The 25838-nt window shown below is 38.0% G+C and overlaps 2 protein-coding genes across 4 annotated transcripts in view; both read right to left on the bottom strand.

The window, feature by feature from the left end:
* Positions 1 to 1917: 1917 nt before the first annotated feature.
* LOC127943186 (leukotriene B4 receptor 1-like) lies at positions 1918 to 11503 on the bottom strand. The gene is made up of 4 exons (XM_052539424.1): positions 10961 to 11503; positions 6875 to 7075; positions 2673 to 2716; positions 1918 to 2554 (listed from the first exon to the last, which is right to left on the bottom strand). Exons 2-4 carry the CDS (start codon positions 7031 to 7033, stop codon positions 2311 to 2313), a joined length of 447 nt encoding a protein of 148 aa, XP_052395384.1. The 5' UTR covers positions 7034 to 7075; positions 10961 to 11503; the 3' UTR covers positions 1918 to 2310.
* An 81-nt stretch (positions 11504 to 11584) lies between these two features.
* The window catches only part of LOC127943185 (V-set domain-containing T-cell activation inhibitor 1-like), a 164491-nt gene continuing 150237 nt past the window's right edge, over positions 11585 to 25838 (bottom strand). The window contains exons 1-4 of one of the 3 annotated variants that reach the window (XM_052539423.1): positions 14536 to 14898; positions 13613 to 13653; positions 13203 to 13529; positions 11585 to 11888 (exon numbers count right to left, since the gene is read on the bottom strand). In XM_052539423.1, coding sequence (XP_052395383.1) covers positions 11767 to 11888; positions 13203 to 13529; positions 13613 to 13653; positions 14536 to 14546 — 501 coding nt within the window. In that variant the 5' untranslated portion in view covers positions 14547 to 14898 and the 3' untranslated portion in view covers positions 11585 to 11766. Of the gene's footprint in view, positions 11892 to 13202; positions 13530 to 13612; positions 13654 to 14535; positions 14899 to 25838 lie in introns of those variants that run through there. The other 2 variants (XM_052539422.1, XM_052539421.1) reach the window with 2 other exon arrangements.

Below are 25838 nucleotides of genomic sequence, written 5' to 3'. Positions count from 1 at the left end.
GTCCATTGTGTTTTTTTTTTTAATCCAAAATCACTAGAACTTTTTTACCAAGACATTTTTGAGCACTTCATGCTTCCTTCTGCTGAACAGCTTTTTGAAGATGCTGAATTCATTTTCCAGCAGGATTTGGCATCTGTCCACACTGCCAAAACCACCAGAAGCTGGTTAAATGACCATGGTGCTAGTGTGCTTGACTGGCCAGCAAACTCACCAGACCTGAACCACAGAGATAATCTATGGGGTACTGTCAAGAGGAAAATGAGTGACAAGAGACCAAACAATGCAGATGAGCTGATGGCCGCTGTCAAAGAAACCTGGGCTTCAATACCACCTCAGCAGTGCCACAAACTGATCACCTCCATGCCGTGCTGAATTAAGGCAGTAATTTAAGCAAAAGGAGCCCCTACCAAGTATTGAGTACATGTACAATAAATGAACTTACTTTCCAGAAGGCCAACAATTCACTATTTTTTTTTTTATGAAGTATTCTAATTTGTTGAGATGTGAATTGGTGGGTTTTTGTTAAATGTGAGACAAAATCATCACAATTAAAAGAACCAAAGACTTAAACTACTTCAGTCTGTGTGTACTGAATTTATTTAATACAGGAGTTTCATAATTTGCGTTGAATTACTGAAATAAATGAACTTTTCCACAACATTCTAATTTATTGAAATGCGACTTTATGATATGCAGGTTTCGAGTACATATGATACGGATCTACCCCACAAGCCTAAAGCATATATAAATTTTTGCATATGAAACATGAGTTTTCATTTTTATTTGGCATACTATTTATACACACTTTCATAAGATCAGGTTATCATTGTACAATGCTACTATTATTGCCTTTGCATAACTTATAATTGCCTGTTTTATCATGCATATTTTGAGGGAAAGAATTCAAGCTGCCCAATTTTCTTTAGTCATGACTGAAGAACAAGCTACAATGATATAAAACAGGTCCAAAAGTTACTTTTCACTTTCTGCAACATTTCTGATCATTGTCTAATTAGATCATTGTTCTTATTTTATAACAGAATAAGACTGAAAGATTAAAAAAACATGTTTTTGATTTAGCTTAAGGACAAACAAGCCTGTCAGTATGTCCCTGCCTTAATTCTGTATCACAAGTGTTCTGTTCAAATGTGTTTTCCAATATTAAATGCATTTTGTATTCTTTATGTATTTCATGTTTGCAGAATAAATTTATCAACATTATCAAATGTGATTCATTATTTCCTAATAGCACATCATTTAAATTATGTCTGTGCACAAACATTACATCAATTGTTAATGTAGAATAAAATGTGAAGTCTTTTTAGATGTCTTTTTTTTAACAAATCGTGAACTTCCATTCTAAAATTTTACACAAAGTTACACGGGGAATGGTTTAAAATACAACTTCTCAATCAGACTATGAAACAAGCAAACATTTCAGTCAAAGAACTGAAATAGCGTTGTGGTATTCATAACAAGAATACCACACCAACCATAACAACTTAAACAAGAACCTAGCCTTAAAACCAGAGGAAAAGGATAAGTCAATCAAATGTCCTTAACTCTAGCCTAACCCTAAACCCAACCTTGAAATCTGATTTTTTGATTTATAGGTATGTTGTTCCAGAACTAAAAGGATGCTGATCTAGCAAACAAGTCCTATATGAAAATCACATTCACTTCTATGTGCAAAATCCTCAAGGAAAGTCTGCAGATCTGTTCTTAACAAATCTGTATGTCAAACATCCCTAAGACAAGGTAAGTTTACCAAAGTAGCAAAGAAATTAAGTCCTGTTTTCAGAAGTTATACTATTTGAAGTCATTAGCAAATAGTTCCAAGCATAAACTACACAATATAGTAGTTTGTGCTCAAAGCTAGAGCAATAAACAAAATTTATGAATTTTTACATTCCTGTCATAACAATTACAACCATTTCCACTGCACTACTAGACTCTTTCTGAGTTGTTTGCATAGGCCTTTGTCTCTCTGTTGTGTGGTGCCCTCTACTTGACAAAACCTAAACCAACTCTTTGAGATTTACATTAACCCCAAAAAAATATTTGGAAACTTGAGCCAGTTGAACATTTAATTGCATTATATAACAAATTATCAAACAAAGTTAAAGTATCTTAAAGAAAGTGGTTCTTTAAATTCACTTAAGTGAACTTATCCTTTTGTTTGACATCAACAGCATCATTCAGTCTAACCCATAACTGTACAAATAAAGAAAAATACCAAGACCCAAAAACAAGCCCAACTTGTCCCTTCCCCTTTTTCAAATGTTTAAATCGGCATTCAAGCAAGTTAAATCAGATTATGTCTTTTAGATGATCAACCTCTTCCTTCTCCTCTTGATCCCGATTTTGCTGATTCTGCTGATTCTTTCTAATGGACTCAATCCTTGAGCCCTCAAAGAGCCTTGCCATGAAGGCCAGACCTTCACGTTTAATGTATGACTTTCCAGCAAAGGTGTAGAGAACAGGGTTTATGCAGCTGCTGATGAAGGTGATAGTGGAGCTAAGGCCTCGGAATGAAACCCAGATTTGATCTAGTCTGAGAGGAAGAGGATAAATTAGTCACTTAACTTTTGTAGATACTAAATTATTTATTTCATACACAATGAAAGAACTCGGAATATTATTTTTTTCAGTGTGTGTTCAGCTAAGCTCACCTGGCTTTTGCATGGGAATCTTCTGCGAGAAAAGTCCTTGCAATCTGTGCAGGAAGGTCATAATCAACACTCTTAGATATGATAATCCCATTTTAAGGGATCTATGATGAATACCCATAAAGACACACTTATAATGTTTTAAATAAATACAATATATAGAAGAACAAACATTATCATGAAAATATTTACAGGTGCTTCTCAAATTCGAATGTTGAGGAAAAGTTAATTTCAGTAATTCTACTGAAATTAGGAAACTCAGGTATTAAATAAATTAAATGTTTAAGTCTTTGTTTTTTTTTAAATTGTGATGATATTGGCTCACATTTAAAAAAAAAAAAAAACACCAATTCACTATCTCAACAAATTAGAATATGATGATATGCCAATCAGCTAATCAACTCAAAACACCTGCAAAGGTTTCCTGAGCCTTCAGAATGGTCTCTGTGTCACAGTGTCTAGTCTGTGTTTCCCTCTGTGGACCTGGTCCTACGTCCCTTCCCCTGATTCTCCACCGGTCCACCTCCCTCCTGGTCTCCTTGTTGTTGTTTTGTTTTTGTTTTTTGCACTTCCTGTCTCTGTTTCCCTCTGTGGACCGGCCCTCCGTCCCTCCCCCACCAGTCCACCTCCCTCCTGGTCTCTGTGTTCCTTGGTTTGTTCTTGTGTTCGGGTGGAGCATCTGGTAGCTGCTCCGTAGAGGAGGGGGTTATGTCACGGTGTCTGGTCTGTGTTTCCCTGGGTGTCCACTAGTGGTCTCACTTCCCCATAGGCACTAGAGCTGAAGATCTTTGCCCGAACCCGACGGGACCCGTCGGGACCCAACGGGTTCGGTCAGGTTCGGGCTTAATTTATATCATCTTATGCGGGCTCGGGCCGGGCTCGGGCTTGCGCTCCGGTTTGCGAGGTAAACGAGCGGTCATGTGATGTGTTTCGATTAGCGCGAGAAAGATGCGAAAATGAATGCTGAGCAGGTGTAATGGAGGCTTGCCTCTGGTGATTACGTTTTGGTTGCACCAGCAACTAAAGCAAACTCTGAGCGAGGTGTGGAAAAGTTTTGACCATGTCTATAATGAGAATAATGAGTAAATAATGACGCACCATCAGTGAGCGCAGGAACGCGCTGAAGACATCTACAGTGGATTAAATCATTTTCCTCAACAAAAACATGTAGACCTAGCCTAATCTCTGTGAGTAAAGGTTTTTCAAATGATAACTAAATATTCATTGAGTCTTAAATGCATAATGTTGACAGAGTATTTACGCTAATGTTGGCATTACTCTTTTATAAAATAAAGCAAATCCGGCGGAGCCTTTATCTTAATTTCGTTATTGCCAAATACCCATCTTAATTTAAAATTTATCTTAATTAAAAAATTTTTAAATGACTCGTTTTTATTGGTGCGTTGGTCTATTTATAGGTTAAATGAGCCCATATGTCTAGAATGCTGAGATGTTACAGAGGACTTATTTTATTTCTTTATTCCAACTTCCAAGTGGACTAGTCTACGTTAGTTATGAGTAAATTATGTTAAAACATGAATCAATTACTCATTGTTGACAAAAGGCAAAAGAGCTGTGTGCGTGCACACATTTGAATAATGTCGGGCTGTAAACGGGAACGGGCTTTAAAAAAGCTGTCAATCAAAATGTACTTGTCGGGCTCGGGCCGAAACCTGTCGGGCTCGGGTCCTGTCGGGCCTAACTTTTAAGGCCCGATTACAGCTCTAATAGGCACCTCACCGCAGGCACTACATTTCCCACAAAGCCTTGTCCCTTCATCATGGTAATTGCACACCTGTTAATTGCACTCAGGTGTCTTCACATTCATCGTCATTATCCTGTCTATATAAACCGGTCTGTTTTCTGTCTGTGTGCCAATAAGCTGGCTGTTCACAGAGTGCTGTATCCAAGCATGTTAACAAAAAGTTGAATGGAAGGAAAAAAAAAATGTTTGTAAGAATTTTAGAGAGCATCACAAGGAATAAACTGAGGCTGGAGTCAAAGCATAAAGAATTTGGCTACAGTTGTTGTATTCCTCTTGTTAAGCTCCTCCGGTACCACAGACAATGTCAGAGGCATCTTACCTGGGCTAAGCAGAAGAAGAACTGGACTGTTGCCCAGTGGTCCAAAGTCCTCCTTTAAGATGAGAGCAAGTTTTGTTCTTCGTTTGGAAACCACGGTCCTAGAGTCTGGAGGAAGGGTGAAGAAGCTCATAGCCTAAGTTGCTTGAAGTTCAGTGTTAAGTTTCTACAGTCTGTGATGATTTGGGGTGAACTGAGACATTAATTAAAGCAAAAGGAGCCCCTACCAAGTATTGAATACATGTACAGAATATAAACAAACTTTCCAGAAGGCCAACAAGTCACTATTTTTTATTGGTTTTATGAAGTATTTGTTGCAATCGTGTATTGGTGGGTTTTTGTTAAATTTGAGCCAAAACCATCAAAATTAAAAGTACCAAAGACATAAACTTCCTCAGTCTGTGTGCACTGAATATATTTAATACATGTTTTTCAAAATTTGAGTTGAATTACTGAAATAAATTAACTTTTCCTTGACATTCAAATTTTTTGAGAAACACCTGTATGTTAAAGGGGTAGTTCACAGAAAAAAATGAAAATTATGTCATTAATAACTAACCCTCATGTTGTTCCAAACTCGTGACACCTCCGTTTATCTTCAGAACAAGGTTTAAGATATTTTAGATTTAGTCTGAGAGCTCTCAGTCCCTCCATTGAAACTGTGTGAACGGTATACTGTCCATGTCCAGAAAGGTAAGGAAAACATCATCAAAGTAGTCCATGTGACATCAGAGGGTCAGTTAGAATTTGTTGAAACATTGAAAATAAAATTTGGTACAAAAATAGCAAAAACAACGACTTTATTCAGCATTGTCTTCTCTTCCGTGTCTGTTGTGAGCGAGTTCAAAACAAAGCAGTTTGTGATATTCATTTCGCGAACGAATCACTCGATGTAACCAGATCTTCTTGAACCAGTTCAACAAATCGAACTGAATCGTTTTAAAAGGTTCGAGTCTCCAATAAGCATTAATCCACAAATTACTTAAGCTGTTAACTGTTTTAATGTGGCTGACACTCCCTCTGAGTTCAAACAAACCAATATCCCGGAGGAATTCATTTACTCAAACAGGACACTGACTGAACTAATGTGAAGAGAGAACTGAAGATGAACACCGAGCCGAGCCAGATAATGAAAAAAACATTGACTCATTCTTGAGTCAAGAACTGGTTGCATCGGTTTTCAGATCACCAGTAGTGATTGGAAGTTCGGTTCTTTTCCGTGAACCGATTCTTCCGGATATTTTCGATTCAATAAACCGGTTGAAGAAAACGGTTCACTGGTTCTTTTGCGCTCATCAGAATCAGTTCAGTTCAGACACTCTGTGTGTCGCTCTGCTTCACGCTGAATCACACATGCGCAGTATCATCAGCTCCTCGGTTCTCGAATCAGACGCGTCTGACAGAAACGGTTCTTGACTCGTGAACGAGTCAATCTTTTGTTCATTATATGGTTCGGCTCAGTGTTCATCTTCAGTTCTCTCTTCACATTAGTTCAGTCAGTATACTGTTTGAGTAAATTAATTCCTCCGGGATATTGGTTTGTTTTAACTCAGAGGGAGTGTCAGCCACATTAAAAGTTTACAGCTTAAGTCATTTGTGGATTAATGCTTATTGGAGACGCGGACCGTTTCAAACGAATCAGTTCGATTTGGTGAACTGGTTCAAGAAGATCCGGTTACATCGAGTGATTCATTCGCGAACCAGATATCATTGAACTGTTGTGTTTTGAACTCGCTCACAACAGACACGGAATAGAAGACAATGCTGAATAAAGTCGTAGTTTTTGCTATTTTTGGACCAAAATGTATTTTCAATGCTTCAAAAAATTCCAACTGACCCTCTGATGTCACATGGACTACTTTGATGATGTTTTTCTTACCTTTCTGGACATGGACAGTATACCGTACACAGCTTCAATGGAGGGACTGAGAGCTCTCGGTCTAAATCTAAAATATCTTAAACTGTGTTCTGAAGATGAACGAGGGTCACACGGGTTTGGAACGACATGAGGGTGAGTTATTAATGACATAAAGGGTTAGTTCATCGAAAAATGAAAGTTAAATCAGAAAAGAAATATTTAATGATTTCCCACTAGCTTGTGTTTTATTTGAGTTGCACCCATACCTCCACCATATTCATGGTGTGGAAAGGAAGCCAGGTCAAGCCGAAGGTGATGACGATAAGCATTATGAGTTTCTCACTTCGGATGTGCCTACGAAACCGCGTCCTTCGAATTCTGCACAGGATACACATGTAACTGCTAATGATCAGCCCATACGGCATCAAGAATCCCAGCACAATTTCCAAACAATGCTGCAGTATCACCTAAAACAGAGTGAGGTCATATATGACAGCCTGCAAATAGATATTGATTTAGACTTCTCTTACATGCTTAACAAGTTGCTCAGTTTTTTTTCCTGTTGATTTCAGGTCTACATCGACCATTTCAAATCCATTTGAAATTTAAATCCATTTGAGCTCAATCTCATCTATTGAGGCGTTTTTGAATGAAGCCTTTTTTATTCCGACTGAGCCATCAATCTGATTACTAATGGATTATTTGCATATTAATAACTGAAAGAGCGAGACGTTCTTACAGATTGTGTTTGATCACAAACCCTTTTCACTTTTTCAAGTTAATTAAAGTGAGATGCATTATAGATAAACCACAATGCCCTTGCTTCCACCCGATTTCTACTATATTAGTCCTCTGTGTCTATTGCTGGAGCAGATATTAACATTGTGTCATTAACAATGATTTTTTGTCTTTAGACTAGCAAAAGACAGTTTAAGCTTGTGTCTATACCCTTCTATGACAACTTCAACCCTGACACACAGAAGCTAAAATAGGACCATAGCATCAGAAAGCTCAGTTGTGCAAGTTGTCACATGTGCAATTCAGTTAAAACAGTGATAAAGGATTTTGACACACTAGAGCACTACTAAAAAATAGCTAGATATTGCAAAAGCAACAGTAAACCTCTGAGCTGCTGTGGTATTAACATAGTTAAGTTAGTAGCATGCTTAAACTTGAGCTACTATTCTCTTTAATGGTTACTAAATATAACTAGTTTATCTAGTAAATGTTTATCTGGCAAACATAACTCACATGTCGTGGCTGTGGATGTTTACAAACACACATTAAAAATGTTGGTTCTAGCTCACTCCTGAAAGTGGTCCAGAAAACAGGGTTGGGTATTGATATGCCGAGAGCAAAAATCCACAGTCCCACCAACACCCGAATAATCGCCCTCCGGTCTGTCAGGACACCAGCATGGTTCCACAACACCACAGCCACCATCCTGTGCAAACTCATTAGCGTTATCAGAAATATTGAAGCGTACATGTTGGCACTGCAGAGGTACAGCAGAATCTTGCACAGTGGCAGGGTAAAAACCCAGTTGCGTTTGAACCAATAAACAATGAAAAAAGGCATCAAAAGCATCAAGAATCCATCCGCAAAGGCGAGGTTTAAAATCAGGAGGGTTGTGATGGAACGGTGGCGGGTTCGAGCCAGGATGCTCCAAATGACCAAGAGGTTTCCAAAGACACCAACTGGTAGAAAAAGGCAGAGGATCAGAGCCCCTGAAATTGATACAGCACTGCTTCTCACGGCTGTGATATTGTTTGTCCCAGAGTTGGTGGTATTGGTGAGAAAGTGGACTGACATGGTATGAGAAGGAGTGCGAGAGGAGAGTGGTTCCTTCTTAGAGAACAAAACTCGGTCTGAGAAACTCTCGACTCCAAAATGGCACCAGCTAAAACATCAGTAAACACAGAACTACTTATTGTGCATTAGCACAGCAACACATTGATAGCCTTCCAGATGAATTACCAAAATGATATGTAACCAAAGTGCAGACTGGAGACTGCATAATGTGATCCATATCTCAACTTGTTTCCTGTTCGACTAGACATGCCCATCATAGCAAACAAATTCAATGCCAGCCATCTGTCAAGGAGCCACAACACACAATTGACTTGAACACATCTATATCAGATGAGGGGAAGGGAAAGGAGAGGTATAATAGCTTCCTTACATTTTTATAGCATTTGTGTGGATACTTGTATTGAAACCAAAGGTTAGTTTGGCCAGGAGACCAAAGTCAATCATCTACTCACCATGGGATTTTTTACAACCACACTCTCTCAGAAAACAATGTGAAAAAAAAAAAAAAATCAAACTTTGAGAGATGCACAAGATTGTCACTGGGGTAGAACCCTCACATGAACACCTTTGTACCTTTTCTACTTCTAAAAGGTGCATATTAGTAGTTCCTTCAGCTCAAATAGTCGAGCATGGTTCTGGCAACACCAAAGTCATAGGCTTGGGGTATTGCCCCAGTGAAAAGCATTTTCTTTTAGAAGTCTGGGTCTCTCCCAAAGATGCTGAAGACCTTGTTAGTTCAGGTATGTTTGATTGGGGTTGGAGCTAAAACCAGAAGAACTTATCCTCTGTGATAACCACGTAGGTAAGGGCCTAACATAAGTAGACCATTCTGAAATTTAAAGTCACAAAACAACAACCTAATGTCTAGTGAACTTCACACAAACATAAAGATCACAAATTCCCCCTTAGGACAGGACCATTCTGGGATATTGGGATACTGGGATATCACCATTAATGTGAGCACCTTACTATCAACACACCAGCAACATTGATTTAGCCAGGTAGATCTCCCACCCAGATTCACCTCCGGCTCAACCCTGCTTCGCTTTAGAGTGCAACTGGTTGTGAGCTACATGGTGACATTCATTGATTTCAAATGACAGGTGTAAAAAAAAAAAAAAAAAAGGGGCATCCAAGTTCAATAACTATTTATTTTGAGATATTTGGCAATAGTGACTGAACTTTGTAAGTGTCTCAATGATCAGTATGTTATTATTGACTTACAAGTCACAGATAAATCAAATTTTGCCTCTTTGCCTCCTGCTGGCAAACTGTGCCTATGACGCAATGGGATGGAGTCATCACTCTGTTTTTTTTTTACCTTTTTCTGCTGTTGATTCTGTAACAAAACAGTATAGTTTATAACAGTAATATTTATTGTCTTTTGTTAAACTATAGCGACCATGGTTTTTTGGTTAAATTTGTAGCCATGCACATGAAAAAAAAAAATATATATATATATATATTCTAGTAATTTATAACAAATACTATAGTGTTTTTAAACCATGCTTTAGTAAAGTACTTGAATTAATTTGTTGTGTTAATTCTATAGTTTCTGTGATAATATAACAATTATAGTAATATAAACAAATTACCCAATATTGCACTACTTTTTCTACAACTATAGGGTATATATTACTTTACACTGTAGTTTACTGTAGTAAAAACAAAATAATACTACAGTATTTATTACAGTTTATCAGTTCACTATAGTTAATACTACAGTACGCTGTAGCATTCATTAACAAAGTGTTGTAAATACTATAATATATACAGCATAATACACTTAGTATTTAAATTACTATAGTATTTTTTTTTATTTTGTAGTCCTTCAAAGGGTCAACGTTAAACACATTTAGCTATGACCGATTAGATTTAATGAAAGCATCCTTATTTTGTGTGTTAGTAATAACTTTCTTTCCTCTCAAATATTTTTGAAAGCTGTTAAGGCAAACAGTTCCGATGGTCTGTGTTGATCTAAGAACTTTGACTGAACTTTACTGCAGTTACATTTTGCATAGCATGTGCTATTTCTTAAACTTTGGTTTACGTACCCCAGGGCCCCATCAGGAAGAACACCCCAAAAATCTCTCATGTTGAAGTAGTAATAAATCATACAATTTAACATCAGCAAATTATGTGATATTGTACAAGCTTACTAATACAACACTATATGACTTTTACTCCTTCTGCTGTCATTGGCCATTGCCTCAACTCTCATGCACCCATTGTAAGTCGTCAGAGTGTTTATATCATAAAGTTTATATTAAGTCCATTGTATTCTTTATTAACCTTTACAAATTGGTGCAGCGTTAGGGTTATGTTAGCGTTAACCCTAATGGTAATAAAAATCAACATTTTAAACAAAATATAATATTTAACTTAAAGACAGATATCTGTATTCATTTCAACATTTGTAGCAGAGTGTCCCAGCATGCAATCTTGCATGATGTATCCTCACATTCTCTATCCATCTTATTCTTCAATTCGGAGGTAAGCTGCTTTCTGTGAATGTGCGAGACTTCTGGCTCATTACAAACCTGTCACGTTTCCCTCAGGGAGGAAGGTACGAGGTACAAGGAACAAGGAGATGCTGGACAATCCTTTAAACATGGAATTTAATTAACAATGGGTAAACTCAGGAACTCAGAAGACATTTAAGAGCCAACAGGAAACACTCGGAAACACAGGGTTTAAATGGACAGAAGCTTATGAGATAACTAATGACATACACCTGAAAATTAGAACTGAACGAGGACAGGAACAGTAAAACCAAATAAGGGCAAGGAAGGCACACAAGGAGCAAAACACACACAAAACACGGAGCAGAGTCTGACAAAACCAGTGTGTTGATAGTTAAGATAAAACATTAACATAATATGGTAAGAAACACCAGTTTGCAAGAACAAGAAGCAAAATGAGCTGTTTTGTAAATCTAAAAATAGCGGTAAATGGAGGAGACTGGAAGCCAGACACATTAAATTGACAAATGGCCATCCACACTTTCTATCTTTTTTTGTTATAGTTTATATTTTCAGTCGAGGCGACTGTGTGGCACATCTGAAAGTAAATTTTGACTTAGGAATTTGTAGATCTGCTTGAGCTGTGGACTGATCCAGTCCGATCTAGTTCACTAAAAAGAACCAGTTCGAAAGAATATTCATTTGTGAACCGGACACTCTGGACCGTCTGCATTAGCCTATGGAATTGCAGCACTGTATAAAAAATCAATACAGCATATTAAAATATGAATGAATGAATAATAAACCAGACCCAATTAATCTTAATATAATAAATGATTTTTTTTTTCTCAAGTGAATTTTGATTAAACAGACTATAAGCCCTGTTAAGGATAATAGTAGTAAATAGCTAAAATGCAAACCCAGAGCAAAGGCCCTGATTTGCCCACACTGTTTGCTCCTGAATCTTCTCCGTGGTTTCCTTGATCACTGGGGTTGTGTCCTGTTTCTGCTGTCAGCAAAAAGTGAAGAAAACAATATTACTGCATGTGATAAACATGACAGATCTGTCTATAATTTATTTACAGCAGCATTCACCCTGGAATATCAGTAATTGATCAAACACTTACCCAGCCAGCAATGACATGTAGGGCCCAGATGATGGCTTCATGGGTGGCAAATGTGGGCCCAATTATGAGCTTGCACTCGGGATCCATATTGGGGCAAGCCGTGGAAGCCCAGACATACTAAAAGTGGGACTTGTAAGGGTACTGCATGGGTCTTAATTGGGCAATTAATGTTAGACCCATTTGGGCCCCACCTAAAGTGGGTTTGCACCCAGGATCCAGCCATGGTACCCAGATTGGCTTTAAAAGGGATCTGTAAGGGTGTTATGTGGGATCTTAACCAGGCAATTCATGACAGACCCATTTGGGCCCCACCTGCTTAAAGGGCGTTTAAAATGGGCTTGCACCCGGGGGCCAGCCTTGAATGCCAAGATGGGTTTTAAGTGGGACCTGTAAGGGTCTTATGTGGGTATTAACTGGGTAATTCATGTCAGACCGATTTGGGCCCACCTGCCTAAAGGGGTTTACATTTACATTACATTTATTCATTCAGCTGACACTTTTATCCAAAGCGACTTACAATTGCTATTTATGTTATGCTATAGTTATAGTAATTTTATAGTATAGTTTTTTTTTTTTTTTTTCACCCGTGAATGCCCATACGGGCTTAAAGTGGGCTCTGTAAGGATCTTTAAACCGATACCGATATTTACCGATATTGAATTTTAAAGCCAATATCCGCCACTTGTCCCATAAATATGCCATGCAGGACCCATATATGTGTTCTCAGTTCAAACCAATGACCACTTGGCCCATAAAAAAATCTATGCAGGATCCATATATGCATCCCCAGTTCAAACCCATGTGCACTTGGACCATAAATATGCCATTCAAGACCTATATATGTGTTCCCAGATCAAACCCATGCCCACTTGGACCATAAATATGCTATGCAGGATCCATATATGTGTTCTCAGTTCAAACCCATGCCCAACTGGCCATGCCTGTCCCTTACGGGGCTCATTTAATCAGCTCATATGGGCTTCCTATGTGGGACTCAAACTACAAAACCTACATGCGACCCGCTGATTTCACCCAGTTAAAGCCCATGCCCACACAGTAACCATGGAACCAGTACTTAACTCATCCGGGTCCCACATGTCATTGCTGGCTGAGTATTGAATTGATATATATATATATTTTTTTTACTTTTTAAATTAAAAATCACCATACATTTATAAACTGGTTTCACACACCTTTGAGGATCAGCTCTGCAGTCTCTTGTTCGTCTGAGGGTGTGATGAAACAGGTGTATTTTCCTGCATCGGTGTGTTGAAGGTTGTTGAGTTTAAGGGAGAAGTTTCCTCTCTGATACTCATCAGGAAAAGTATCAGCTCTGTTCTTGTACCGTTGGTCTTGTCCCGCTAATGATTGTTTACCCTTGATTATACTATAAACAATTTTGTCATTTGTGTCTCTCCAGTGCACATCAATATCTTGAAGTTTAAGATCATGTTGAGCTGAAGAACATGGCAGGACAACACAACCACCAATAACCCCCTCGACTGTGACCTGCAGACACACTGAAATCACACACACTTTACTGTAAACGCACATTTGCATTTATAAATGTGGCATAAATGTATCTTTTAGTTCAGATACTCACCTTTATTTATCAGCACTGCAAACACAATGATGAAACAGTGACTGCAGAAACAGAAAACAGGTCCTTTATTAAACTAAACAAACTCTGATGTCACTAAATCTACAAACAATTATCAAAAAATTACCCCTTTATTAATTCTGACTTTAAAAGTATAATTATCATTTATTTTGATGTGGAAAGTTAAAGTGAGACATTTAGGGATGCCCCCCTCACAGCTGTGGCAAGCTGCTGCTGGTGTTTTATTGTTTACTTCAATAATTATTATATTTCATGCAGTTATTGTTTAATGGCATATTCATTATTCTTCAGGCCGGTTGAGTGAAATCATTCGGTCTGAATTAAAAGCCTGTTGCCATTACAACAATCTTTCTTTCATATATTTACACAGTAAGCTTTAAATGGGATTGAAGTTAAACTGGATTTCATTTGCCTGTTGTCAAATGTCACCATTCAACTAAATCGTCAAAATGCACACAGCTAAATTAACAAATATTTCCATTTATTTCCCTTAATAACATGCTAGGTGTTGCATATTTATCCTTTAGATGCTAAACTCTAAATATGATTAGCAGTAAATGTTCTCCTCAGACGAGTATCTTTATAGCACTGTAAGACTTGCACCGGGACAACAAAAGGCAATACAACATGCTAATGCTAATGTCTAAATCAAAATAATATTTTTAGCTATTTCTCTGAGTATAAACCTGTAACTCGTTAATTAATCAAACCCTGATTAATCCATTAATAATGTTAAAATGGTTTGTTTGTTAATGCTATATTAAGTGAAGATCATATCAAACCAGTCCAAAGGCAAACATGAGCATGTAACCTTGATCACCTTTTACACGTGTAGCGTTTAAAGACGAAATGTGGGAAGTACGGCTCATTTTGTAAAGACATAATTTCTAAAATCTTAAACATACCCGATGATCATGGTCTCCAGATATAATTAATACGTGTTATACATAAAATTCCTGTTTATCGTAAAAGAACAGTTTATCGTGAACCTATTCAATTCCACGTTTCCGGTTCTGAAGCAGAGGTCGTCAAAATGACGTCAACAGTAACCGGGTGAACAGAAACGCGTTTAGATATATTCGATTATTCATGTCTCTAAAGAGATGAGTTGACTTTCACATCACCTGTCTATCATGTCTAGACTTTAATTTGTCAATAAAAAACATAAGAAAAGCTTATTTATAAGCTTAAGCTTATATATAATAAAAAATAAGCTATTTAGTTTGTTTGTTTTCTGAGCTGGCAGCTATAGCCGTCCTTAAATCTGATGTTTGAGCCTATGAACGAAATGAACTGCAGTAAATGAAACAAATGAGTAAATGAACACAAACTTACTTGAGTGTGAAATTGAAGCTTCTTTCATTAACTCCTCTGGGAAAATCGTCCCCTTGGAATTATAAGGTTCTATCTGACATTTTTGTCAAAATTGAGTTATTCACATATTCTTATTCTGTGACAATTTATTTACATTACGTGATGTTTTATTTTAAGTTGTGTACATTTTGGGATTTTTTATTGAAAAAACAAAAAGGTTCTATCTATAGAAATCTATGGAACATAAAAAATTTTGAAGCTCAATATCTCAAAACTACTCAGAACGCAGATAGAACCTTATAATTCCAAGGGGACGAAATGCTGTATTCTCAAATCAAACATTTCTCTGAATCCTTTCTTATATATCCCTGCTGTCACTGAGTTTTTTAATACGATGTCATGTCTCAAAGTCAGTTTTTCACCATAAATACACCACAAGAATGCAGCCTCCAATAATATCCTCATTTTGACCTACAGAGCAAAAAAAAAAAAAAGAGAGAGAGAGATAAAATTGAATAAAAAAACGAAAATATACCATGACTTTTTTTTCACAAATTTGCTTTTGAAATGGTTTTTAAAAAATTATTAACAAACAGATTGTTCTATAACATTACCTTTTTTTCAGATCTGGGCTGAATCCATGCAGACATGGTTCCTCTCTCTTGTTTTGATCCTGACAGATTGTTCAGCTGCTGTGAGACTCATAGATAATATTGACTGACTTTCTCTTGGTAGGAGGAACTAATAGAGGCTGAGGGCATCTGTCAGAGACAGTCTGTTTTGTGGTCATCAGATCGCAAAGACATCCTCATTCTGATCTACAGTGGAACTAAGAGAGAGAGAGAGAGATCAAAAGTCTCACACACACAGCCTTGTCTTGAAACTGCCCTTCAGTCGTATTTTTGAAACCAAATGTACAGTTTTTAAAAGGTTTAAAAAGGTTTAAAAATGTTTTTTTTTTCATGCCTATTTGAACATTAAGGTATGTTATATTCCACCATTCTTCAAACATAGTGGGAATTGTACTTCTGAACACAAGTAGTAACATTTGAACATCCAGTTTTAGGTATAAGCGCTCAATGAACAATGCATAATTAACTCCTTTTTCTTCTTCTTTTTTTGTGCTAATGTTTTGAGAAAAAGAAACATATTAAAGACACTGATCGGACCGAAGCTAAAAACATGAACTCACTGTATCATGTTTTTGTGAAAAATGTCTTTGTTTCATTATCAAGACATATACTGTATCTGCATAGGAATACCATTATCATAAAACAATCCTCACCCTTTTCCACCAGATGGCAAAGTCAACATATAGCAAAGATATGATCAAATGATGAAAGACAATTTTTTTTTCTTAGCAACCATCATGGAATTTAATGCACGGGATTGTGGGATAACAAAGACAACAAAACATCTGATGAACGCATCCGGTGTGGGCGGGATCTGGAACGAAGCAATGTTGATATCTGGGTTTATTTCTATCTTTCCAACAACAAAGCATGTGGACGTGACGAGATGGTAATCAGCTTCAGAAGTGGGATGTAGGAAATTTCTGATATCATGTGTACCATGAGTCCAAGACAGTTTTCTTTTTCTCAACAGTACATTTTATTTTATTCATTCACCCGATGCTAGTACTTGAAGTGATGTTGTGTAAAAAAAATTTGTCTTTCTCTGGATATCTGCACCCACTTCAGGCAAAACTGGAAGTATCTTTGCACTCACTTGTTAGAATGGAAATCTAACATGTTCTCTAGTATTAGAAATGTTTATACCTCACAAAAAAAAATAAAAAAAAAATAAAAAAATAAACATAATGGGCCCGGTTCCCCAAAACGTTCTTATCGCTAAGTAGTTCTTAACCTATTCCTTAACCTCTCTCTTAACCTTATGGCACGATCGATGTAATTAAAGCGAATTGGCAGTCACTTTTGATAATTAAAATCTGGCAAACAATTTGGCTCTAAATGGCTAAGATCTATAAATGGGTAAGCATGGTGGTGTCCAGTTCCAATGTGTCCTTGTATTGAATCAAAGATGGAACCTGACGCGGAGCCAGATGGAAACTTCAAGTTTCTCTGAAGAGAAGCTTGGTGCCCTTTTTTACATTGCTTCTCCAGCATATTTTGTATCTAACTCTTTCTCTCTGTTCATTGTAGATAGGTTGCTTTTTATTGAAAACATTAACCAATTAAACAGAAGTAACTGCAGCTGCTTGCCAATCAATTCTTATTGTAAAGTACCTTACCATTAATATAAAAGTATATTATATAATTTTAATAAGTCGTTAAACCCATGTCAAGAAGCGGCACAAGTGGCACAACAGGATAAGAAAGGAGGATGATTAGCGAGGGATACCCAGTTCGTCTACCCATCACAACATATCGTGTGAACATATTACTGACCATTTGATCATTTAATTTATAGTCTATGTTCTACTGATGACTTGAAATATGTAAAAATAAATGTTACTGTAATAATTAGAGGAATTAGTGTTTTCTTTCTTAACGCTGTATTACACCTTCGCGTGAAGTGGAAAATCGTTTCCTGAGCGATCGATGCCAACTAATTCAGCACCTTCACATTGGACAGCGCTCTTGTAACGTCGGACATTAGAGGCAGCGTGTTAAGAAGCTTCCTAAGGGACACTTCGGGGAACACATTTAGGAACATAAACAACTTTGGTAAGATATATCTTTCGAGTCTTCTTAGCACGCTAAGAGTGGGAGTTATCGGGGAACCGATTATATCGGTTATATTATACCTATTATAACATCTTGTATGTGTCACAGTGTCTGGTCTGTGTTCCCTTGGTGTCCACTAGTGGTCTCACTTCCCCATAGTCACCCCACTGCAGGCTCTAGATTTCCCACAAAGCCTTGTCCCTTTCATCAAGGTTAATTGCACACCTGTTAATTGCACTCAGCTGTCTCCACTTTCATCGTTTTCAGCTGTCTGAATAAACCGGTCTGTTTATGTCACCCTGCTTTCTTGTGTCCCTTGTGGGTTTTTTCATGTTTCTTGTTTTTGGACTGCTTTCGTTGTTTTTGACCTCCTGCCTGTTTTGGATTTGCTTTTGGATTACCCCAATAAAACACTGCAATTGGATCTCTCGTTTCCTGTGTGCATTCGTAACAGTATGAGGCTTAGATGTTGCTATTTTTATTGAGACATATTGCCTTTGTTACTTAATGCCTTGAGTAAGTGTACAGGAAGTGAACCTTTGTTGAGTTTAAGATGACTAATGGCCACTGTTGGCCAAGTTACTCTGAAAATGTTGATTACTTATTGATTACTCCTTTTAAAAGTAATCATGTTACTGTTATGATTACTTTATTTCAAAAGTAATTAGTAATTAGCTGCATTACTTGTTATGTTACTTTTTTCTCTATGAAATTTATGAAATCCCAGCATACAGCCTCCTTATAAATATTTGTCATTACAGCATCAACATTCACAGAGCAGTTATTTTTAACTTAAGCAAGAGGCGCTGCTAAATAGCGCTGCTTTTATAATCTCAAAAATACATCTCAGTTCATTGCAATCTCACTAATCTCTGTTCTAAAGCAATGAACATATGCATAATGAATTGAAAATTAATGAAATGTCTACAAATTTGTGTATTATAATGAGAGGATTTGTGAGCATGCAAATTTCAGCACTCCATTGCTCAATGCTGCAAACGTGTGTTATAGCCTAAATAGAAACGCTTGCAGCAGTTAATCATTTATATTTTATATTAGTTCATGTTGCATTTGTGCAATAGATGAATAACCATTCAAACCGAAGGCTTGAATCAAGGGCAATCATCGCCAATTACACCATTATGTCGAGTGCAAAAAAAAACGTTTTCTTCATCCGGTTTATTGAATCGAACTGTCCGAACGAATAACTGGTGATCCGAAAACCGATGCAACCGGTTCTTGACTCGTGAAGATTTGGTTACATCGAATGATTCGTTCGCGAGCCGGACATCACTACACTGCAGTGAACGCTTGCAGTGAATGTTTTTCTTACCTTTCTGGACATGGACAGTAGACCGTACACACAGTTTCAATGGAGGGACTGAGAGCTCTCGGACTAAATCTAAAATATCTTAAACTGTTTTCCGAAGATAAACAGTTTTTTTACTGGTTTGGAACGACATGAGGGTGAGTTATTAATGACATAATTTTGCTATTTGGGTGAACTAACCCTTTAAGGCATTAAAGGCAAGGATGGGATAACCTGTCACTCAAATTATTTCAACCAGTAGCAAACCACAATCATCCAATCAATTTCCCTGGGAAATGAACCCTCAATTTTTTGCGCTGCTAACACAATGCTCAATCACTGAGCCACAAACAGGAACAATGTTTGACCTTTGTTTCTTTCTTTTAGCTCACAGTGAGGACGTCACTGGAAGATCTATATTCCTAATTTACTTGACAGTGATGATGAACTAAACAGAGAATTGAGACACAATGACAGCAGGAGTTCAGAAAATGACACTGTTTAAATGTGTGACACTATAAGAATTGTGGAAATCTAGCTGCAAATCTATAGTACACTGAAAAGTTTACTCAAATGCACAGTACTGTATATTTACATGAACTGAATAATATAGAAGCCAAGAACCTTACTGAATAAATATGTCCGTAACAATAATGTGTCTTCAGTGATCACTGGGATATTTGAAGAATTAAATGTCTTGATAAAGTGTTTAATGAAATAATGTCTCTTCAGATTGATGATTATTCTAGCCTGTAATGTTTTCATTGATGAACATGTGAAGGCAAGCAGAGATGAGGATCTGACTGTGATGGGTGTTTAATAAAACAAACAAAATATATATAAAAGGAACAAAAGAGAACCAATGAATGAACAAAGCCCTACAAACATGCCACAGGAAAGTTCAAGTTCATTTTATTTGAATAGCACATTTACAACAGCCACTAGGCTGACCAAAGTGCTTTACAGAAGAGAAAATAATAAAAACATACACAGAAAGCTAACCAGATAAAAATAAGAACAGCCCATTTAAAAATGACCGTATAACAGTAATCAGTACACTAAGGAAAACTTTTTAGCAGGGACTTAAAAACAGAAAATCGTCATAAGAATATATGTTGGCACACAGTTATTTTGAAGCTTTAGGTTGAACAGATGTTAATGCACATCAAATCAGATGTTTTCCATTGTTTCCTGTGTGGTTCTGACACAAAACTATGAACTTACTGCTCAGATACAGAGTTTCTTCTATTCTCTATACTGTGAACAACACTTATTTTCCACCCACTGGCTCCAGAGTCTATATGCAAGAGCGGCATAAAATAAAACTGAATGCTTCTTTGATTCATAATTTTAAAAAAAAGACTGACCACCATCAGAGAAGGTTACAAAGAGTGCCCATATACAAAAGCATAAAATATAATACTATTATACACACAATACAAATGGTTCAGATTTCTTCAATGAATTGTATTTCAAACTGAAGACAAATATTATTTGTGTAGATTGAGTAACAATAGGTGCATTAAGCAAAACAAATGTACATCTGTCAAAGAACAAAAAAATCATGTTCAGCTGCATGACAAAATCTGAAAAGGAAATTTGTCATCAGCTCATGAATATAGGTGTAACTGGACGATCTGCATCATCGTCCTTCTCTTACAGACGATAAACAGAAGTCAAGAATCGACAGAGCAGTAAAGACTCAGTGATAGCAGGTGTACAAGACATCATTCAGAGAAATATTTCACTTAAGGATCCATATCAAGAACACATTTTTCCAGAGGAATCGATGAAAGAAGCTTTCCTCTCATCCTTATCTGAAGTTTGTGAGATTTTTTTTTTTTTTTCTAGTTTGTGCTGGTTTGATATTTGTCTGGTTTTAACTGGATCTGGTCAACTGTCACGGTCTTTCTTGTGATTCTGGTTGACCAAGGAAGCCACGATCTGATTTGCACATCAGATCAGATGATTTCCTTTGTTTTCTGTGTGGTTCTGACACAAAACTATGAACTTACTGCTCAGATACAGAGTTTCTTCTATTCTCTATACTGTGAACAACACTACTTTTCCACCCACTGGCTCCAGAGTCTATATGCAAGAGCGGCATAAAATAAAACTGAATGCTTCTTTGATTCATAATTTTAAAAAAAAGACTGACCACCATCAGAGAAGGTTACAAAGAGTGCCCATATACAAAAGCATAAAATATAATACTATTATACACACAATACAAATGGTTCAGATTTCTTCAATGAATTGTATTTCAAACTGAAGACAAATATTATTTGTGTAGATTGAGTAACAATAGGTGCATTAAGCAAAACAAATGTACATCTGTCAAAGAACAAAAAAATCATGTTCAGCTGCATGACAAAATCTGAAAAGGAAATTTGTCATCAGCTCATGAATATAGGTGTAACTGGACGATCTGCATCATCGTCCTTCTCTTACAGACGATAAACAGAAGTCAAGAATCGACAGAGCAGTAAAGACTCAGTGATAGCAGGTGTACAAGACATCATTCAGAGAAATATTTCACTTAAGGATCCATATCAAGAACACATTTTTCCAGAGGAATCGATGAAAGAAGCTTTCCTCTCATCCTTATCTGAAGTTTGTGAGATTTTTTTTTTTTTTTCTAGTTTGTGCTGGTTTGATATTTGTCTGGTTTTAACTGGATCTGGTCAACTGTCACGGTCTTTCTTGTGATTCTGGTTGACCAAGGAAGCCACTATCTGATTTGCACATCAGATCAGATGATTTCCTTTGTTTTCTGTGTGGTTCTGACACAAAACTATGAACTTACTGCTCAGATACAGAGTTTCTTCTATTCTCTATACTGTGAACAACACTACTTTTCCACCCACTGGCCCCAGAGTCTATATGCAAGAACTGCATAAAATAAAACTGAATGCTTCTTTGATTCATAATCAAAAAAAAAAAAAAAAAAAAAAAAAGACTGGACACCATCACAGCAGATTTCAAAGAGCGCCAATATAAACAACCATAAAATATAATACTATTATACACACAATATGAATGGCTCTGATTTCTTCAATGAATTGTATTTCAAACTGAAGACAAATATTATTTGTGTAGATTGAGTAACAATAGGTGCATTAAGCAAAACAAATGTACATCTGTCAAAGAACAAAAAAATCATGTTCAGCTGCATGACAAAATATGAAAAGGAAATTTCTCCTCAGCTCATGAATATAGGTGTAACTGAAAGATCTGCATCATCGTCCTTCTCTTACAGACGATAAACAGAAGTCAGGAATCGACAGAGCAGTAAAGACTCAGTGATAGCAGGTGTACAAGACATCATTCAGAGAAATATTTCACTTGAGGATCCATATCAAGAACACATTTTTCCAGAGGAATCGATGAAAGAAGCTTTCCTCTCATCCTTATCTGAAGTTTGTGAGATTTTTTTTTTTTTTTTTTTTCTAGTTTGTGCTGGTTTGATATTTGTCTGGTTTTAACTGGATCTGGTCAACTGTCACGGTCTTTCTTCTTTCTTTTCACATTTTCAAAGAGGAATGGATGAAAGAAGCTTTCATCTCATCCTTATTTTGAGAGATTTTTTTTTTTAGTTTGTGCTGGTTTGATGTTAGTCTGGTTTTAACTAGATCTGGTCAACTGTCACAGTCTTTCTTGTGATTCTGGTTGACCAAGGAGGCCACTAGGTTTATCTTCATCTTTTTTTGAAGACAAGGTGTGTAAAAGTACACAGCTGACTTTTAAATTTGAGCCAATATAGTTTTCATTCTATGGGTAAAGGTTAGTTAAAGGGTCACCAGTGTTATATATAACTATACAAAAATTACAGTTGTGATACATGCAGGCATTTTATAATATATGTACAATTTGAATACATATATTTAAAAAATAAAGACATTGTAAGGAAGGATTAATTTTAATATTAGTACATAGTTATTGATGACAATACACAGTGGTTCTGAATTCTTTACATTTGAATTTTCACAAGTTGAATACATTTAATGATCAGTTTCAATATCTCTGAAAGTCTTGAATGTTGTGCTTTTCTTATGATGAAATGAAGTACAAACGGCGAACAGATCATTCTAGACACAGTAATTGACAGCAGAGACATGCGCAATATATAGAGTATAATGATTAGGATTCAGTAGAAGGTCAAGAGTAAGAGATCAGACATTCCCTCTAGAGCAAATGACAGTCAACTTCACAAATATACTTTAAAAAGACTGTGCACGTGTCTGATCATTCCAGCTCATCTGATGACATTTACGTCTGATGTCATCAAGAAGCACATGCTGATGTTTGCATTACTTCTATAGTTTGTAGTGTATTACTATATTCCTGAAATATTTAAAATAATTTAACATAATTGAATAATATTTGGGCATCATGATCATCAGTTATAGTATGTTCTGAATCAATCAAACATTTTGGCTCCAGTTTGTTTATCATCTAGTTTGCTTCCAGTCTCCATTAGTTCGTCTTTGGTTTGTTTTGGTTCTACTTACACTACTTCGTTTAAAACAGTTACAGATACATCTTTTAGGCTTTTGTTAATTAGTACATTAAACATGGATTGATTTCATATTCAGTGTTGACATCTTACCATTTACTCCTAAACTGTAACATATTTAGAGATGAGTTTAGCCAGTACAGGATGATGATGATGCAACAGCCAATAAATTATTAAGAGAAATAAATGGTGAATTGCTAGCTTTGGCAATTTATTTGTACAAGGACTAACAAACGACTGAATAACAGATATAGATATGTTTAGGTTATACTGTATAAATGTAAGTATTGTATAAAGGCCAATACTTTATTAACAAACCATGAATTAAAATTCAACTAATAACTCCATAATTTGTTACAATTATGGCAATTATTGATTAAATTATAAAGACTTTCTTCCCCAGTTCTTGTCCCAGTGATTCCATTTTAACAAGTGAGCTATAACAATATTTTCTGCTCATATGCATGATTTACTTGAGGTGAGGATACTGACTGAGGAACTCATATTTTTTTTTCTGTTTCTGCAGTTGTTGCTTTCTCTGTGTATTTATCACAGTGGTGGCGAATAAAGGTAAGCACAAAACATTTTTAGGATAAATTTAAAGGATAAATTAATTCCACATTTTGTGCGTTCAGAGTTAAAGTGTGTGTGAAAGGGCTGGTGGGAACTTTGGGCATGGTCCCAGGCCGGGGTCTCTCTTTGAAGTGGAAGAGGTTCCACTTCAAGGCGTAGGCATGTCTGGTGGACATGGCTCTAGCTGAAGTGATGGTAGCTACCACCTGTGGTGGCAAGGTACCTAAACCTTCCGTGACACTTCCAGAACCCACACATGTAGGTTCCACAGATCGGGACGTGGGTGCCAGAGGGTGCCCCGTCTCTGAGAAAGAAGGTCCTTCCTCAGAGGAATTGGCCAAGAAGGGGCTGTCGCGAGGAGTACAAGCTCCAGGGAACCAGGTCCGGCCGACCAGCTGTGTGCCAGGGTGTCTGTGCCGAGGGTGCCCTTGGTCAGGGAGTAAAACAACTGGCAGTGGGAATTTTCTGGAGAGGCAAACATGTCTACCTGAGCGTCTCTGAAGTGTTTCCAAATCAGCTGAACCGACTGGGGGTGGAGTCTCCATTCCCCGGGGCGAGATTGCTGCCGTGAGATCTCGTCGGCTGCACGATTGAACCTGCCCGGAATGTGAATGGCACAAAGCGACCTCAGATGCTTGTTTCTCCACAGGAGGAGATGGCCAGTGAGTTGCGACATGCGGCGGGAGCGTAGACCACCCTGACGGTTGATGTATGCTACGGTCGCAGTGTTATCCGCATGGACCAGAACGTGCTTGTCCTTCAGCAGGGCCCTGAAGCGGTGTAGAGCAAGATGTACTGCTACCAACTCGAGGCAATTGATATGCAACTGAAGTCGGGGTCCTGTCCAGGAGCCCGACGCAGCATGCCCGTTGCACATGGCAACCCAGCCTGTGGCAGAGGCATCTATTGACACAACAACATGTCTGGACACCGGTTCTAGGGGCACGCCGGCCCATAGAAACGAGGGGTCCAACCACGGGGTGAAGTATAGGCGGCAGGCTGGAGTGATGGTCACTCGGAGCGTGCCCTGTTGCCATGCCCATCTCGGGACTCAGTCTAGAAGCCAGTGCTGAAGCGGTCTCATATGGAGTATCCCGAGTGGTATGACTGCTGCAGCGGACGCCATATGCCCCAGGAGCCTCTGAAACAGTTTCAGTGGGACCGCACTCTTGCCCTCGAATTGTCTCAGGCAATTCAGCAGTGACTGCGCGCACTCGTTCGTCGTCGCGTGGACACCCTGAAACCTGGGGGACGCCGGGCGAACTGAATTGCTTAGCCGAGCCTGAGTGTCCTGATGAGCCAGCGGGAAGTGCTCCCAGGAACTGAACCAGCGAGGTCAAAGGGACTACAGGTGTACCCACATCTCCTCGCTGCGGCCGGGGTGAAGGCTGCTGATGTGGCCAAGCGGGACTGGAGGAGGCTGCAGGGGGCGCCCTTGGCGATGAGCAGGCTGAAGCAGCTGCACCGGCGGCAGAGTGGAAGCAGCAGTGGGCCGCCGGGAGAGGATGTGTCTGATGGCCTCAGACTGCTTCTGGGTGGCAGAGAACTGCTGGGCAAAGCTCTCTACCGCATCGCCGAAGAGGCCATCCTGGGAGCTGAGCCCGATCAGACTCATGTCGGCCAGGTTCAGCCATAGGTGGCACTCCTGGACCACCAAAGTGGATATCACCTGACACAAGGATCGCGCAGTGACCTTTGTCGCCCTGAGAGCGAGGTCAGTAGCAGTGCGCGCCTCCTGAAAAACCCCTGGGTCAGCACTGCCCTCGTGCAGCTGCCGAAGCAGCTTGTCTGATAGACCTGAAGTGAGGC

This window comes from Carassius gibelio, chromosome A22, assembly GCF_023724105.1.
Source record: "Carassius gibelio isolate Cgi1373 ecotype wild population from Czech Republic chromosome A22, carGib1.2-hapl.c, whole genome shotgun sequence".
NCBI classification, from domain to species: Eukaryota; Metazoa; Chordata; class Actinopteri; order Cypriniformes; family Cyprinidae; genus Carassius; species Carassius gibelio.
This window is presented reverse-complemented; position numbering and strand designations above follow the sequence as displayed.

What these genes read in the sequence shown, in the direction of transcription:
- LOC127943186 (XM_052539424.1), bottom strand. Translation starts at nt 7,033, where the DNA reads ATGCCGTATGGGCTGATCATTAGCAGTTACATGTGTATCCTGTGCAGA. An exon ending in ACACCATGAATATGGTGGAG is followed by an intron (nt 2,717 to 6,874) that starts GTATGGGTGCAA and finishes CTTCCTGCACAG; the next exon opens with ATTGCAAGGACTTTTCTCGC. An exon ending in GATTCCCATGCAAAAGCCAG is followed by an intron (nt 2,555 to 2,672) that starts GTGAGCTTAGCT and finishes TCTTCCTCTCAG; the next exon opens with ACTAGATCAAATCTGGGTTT.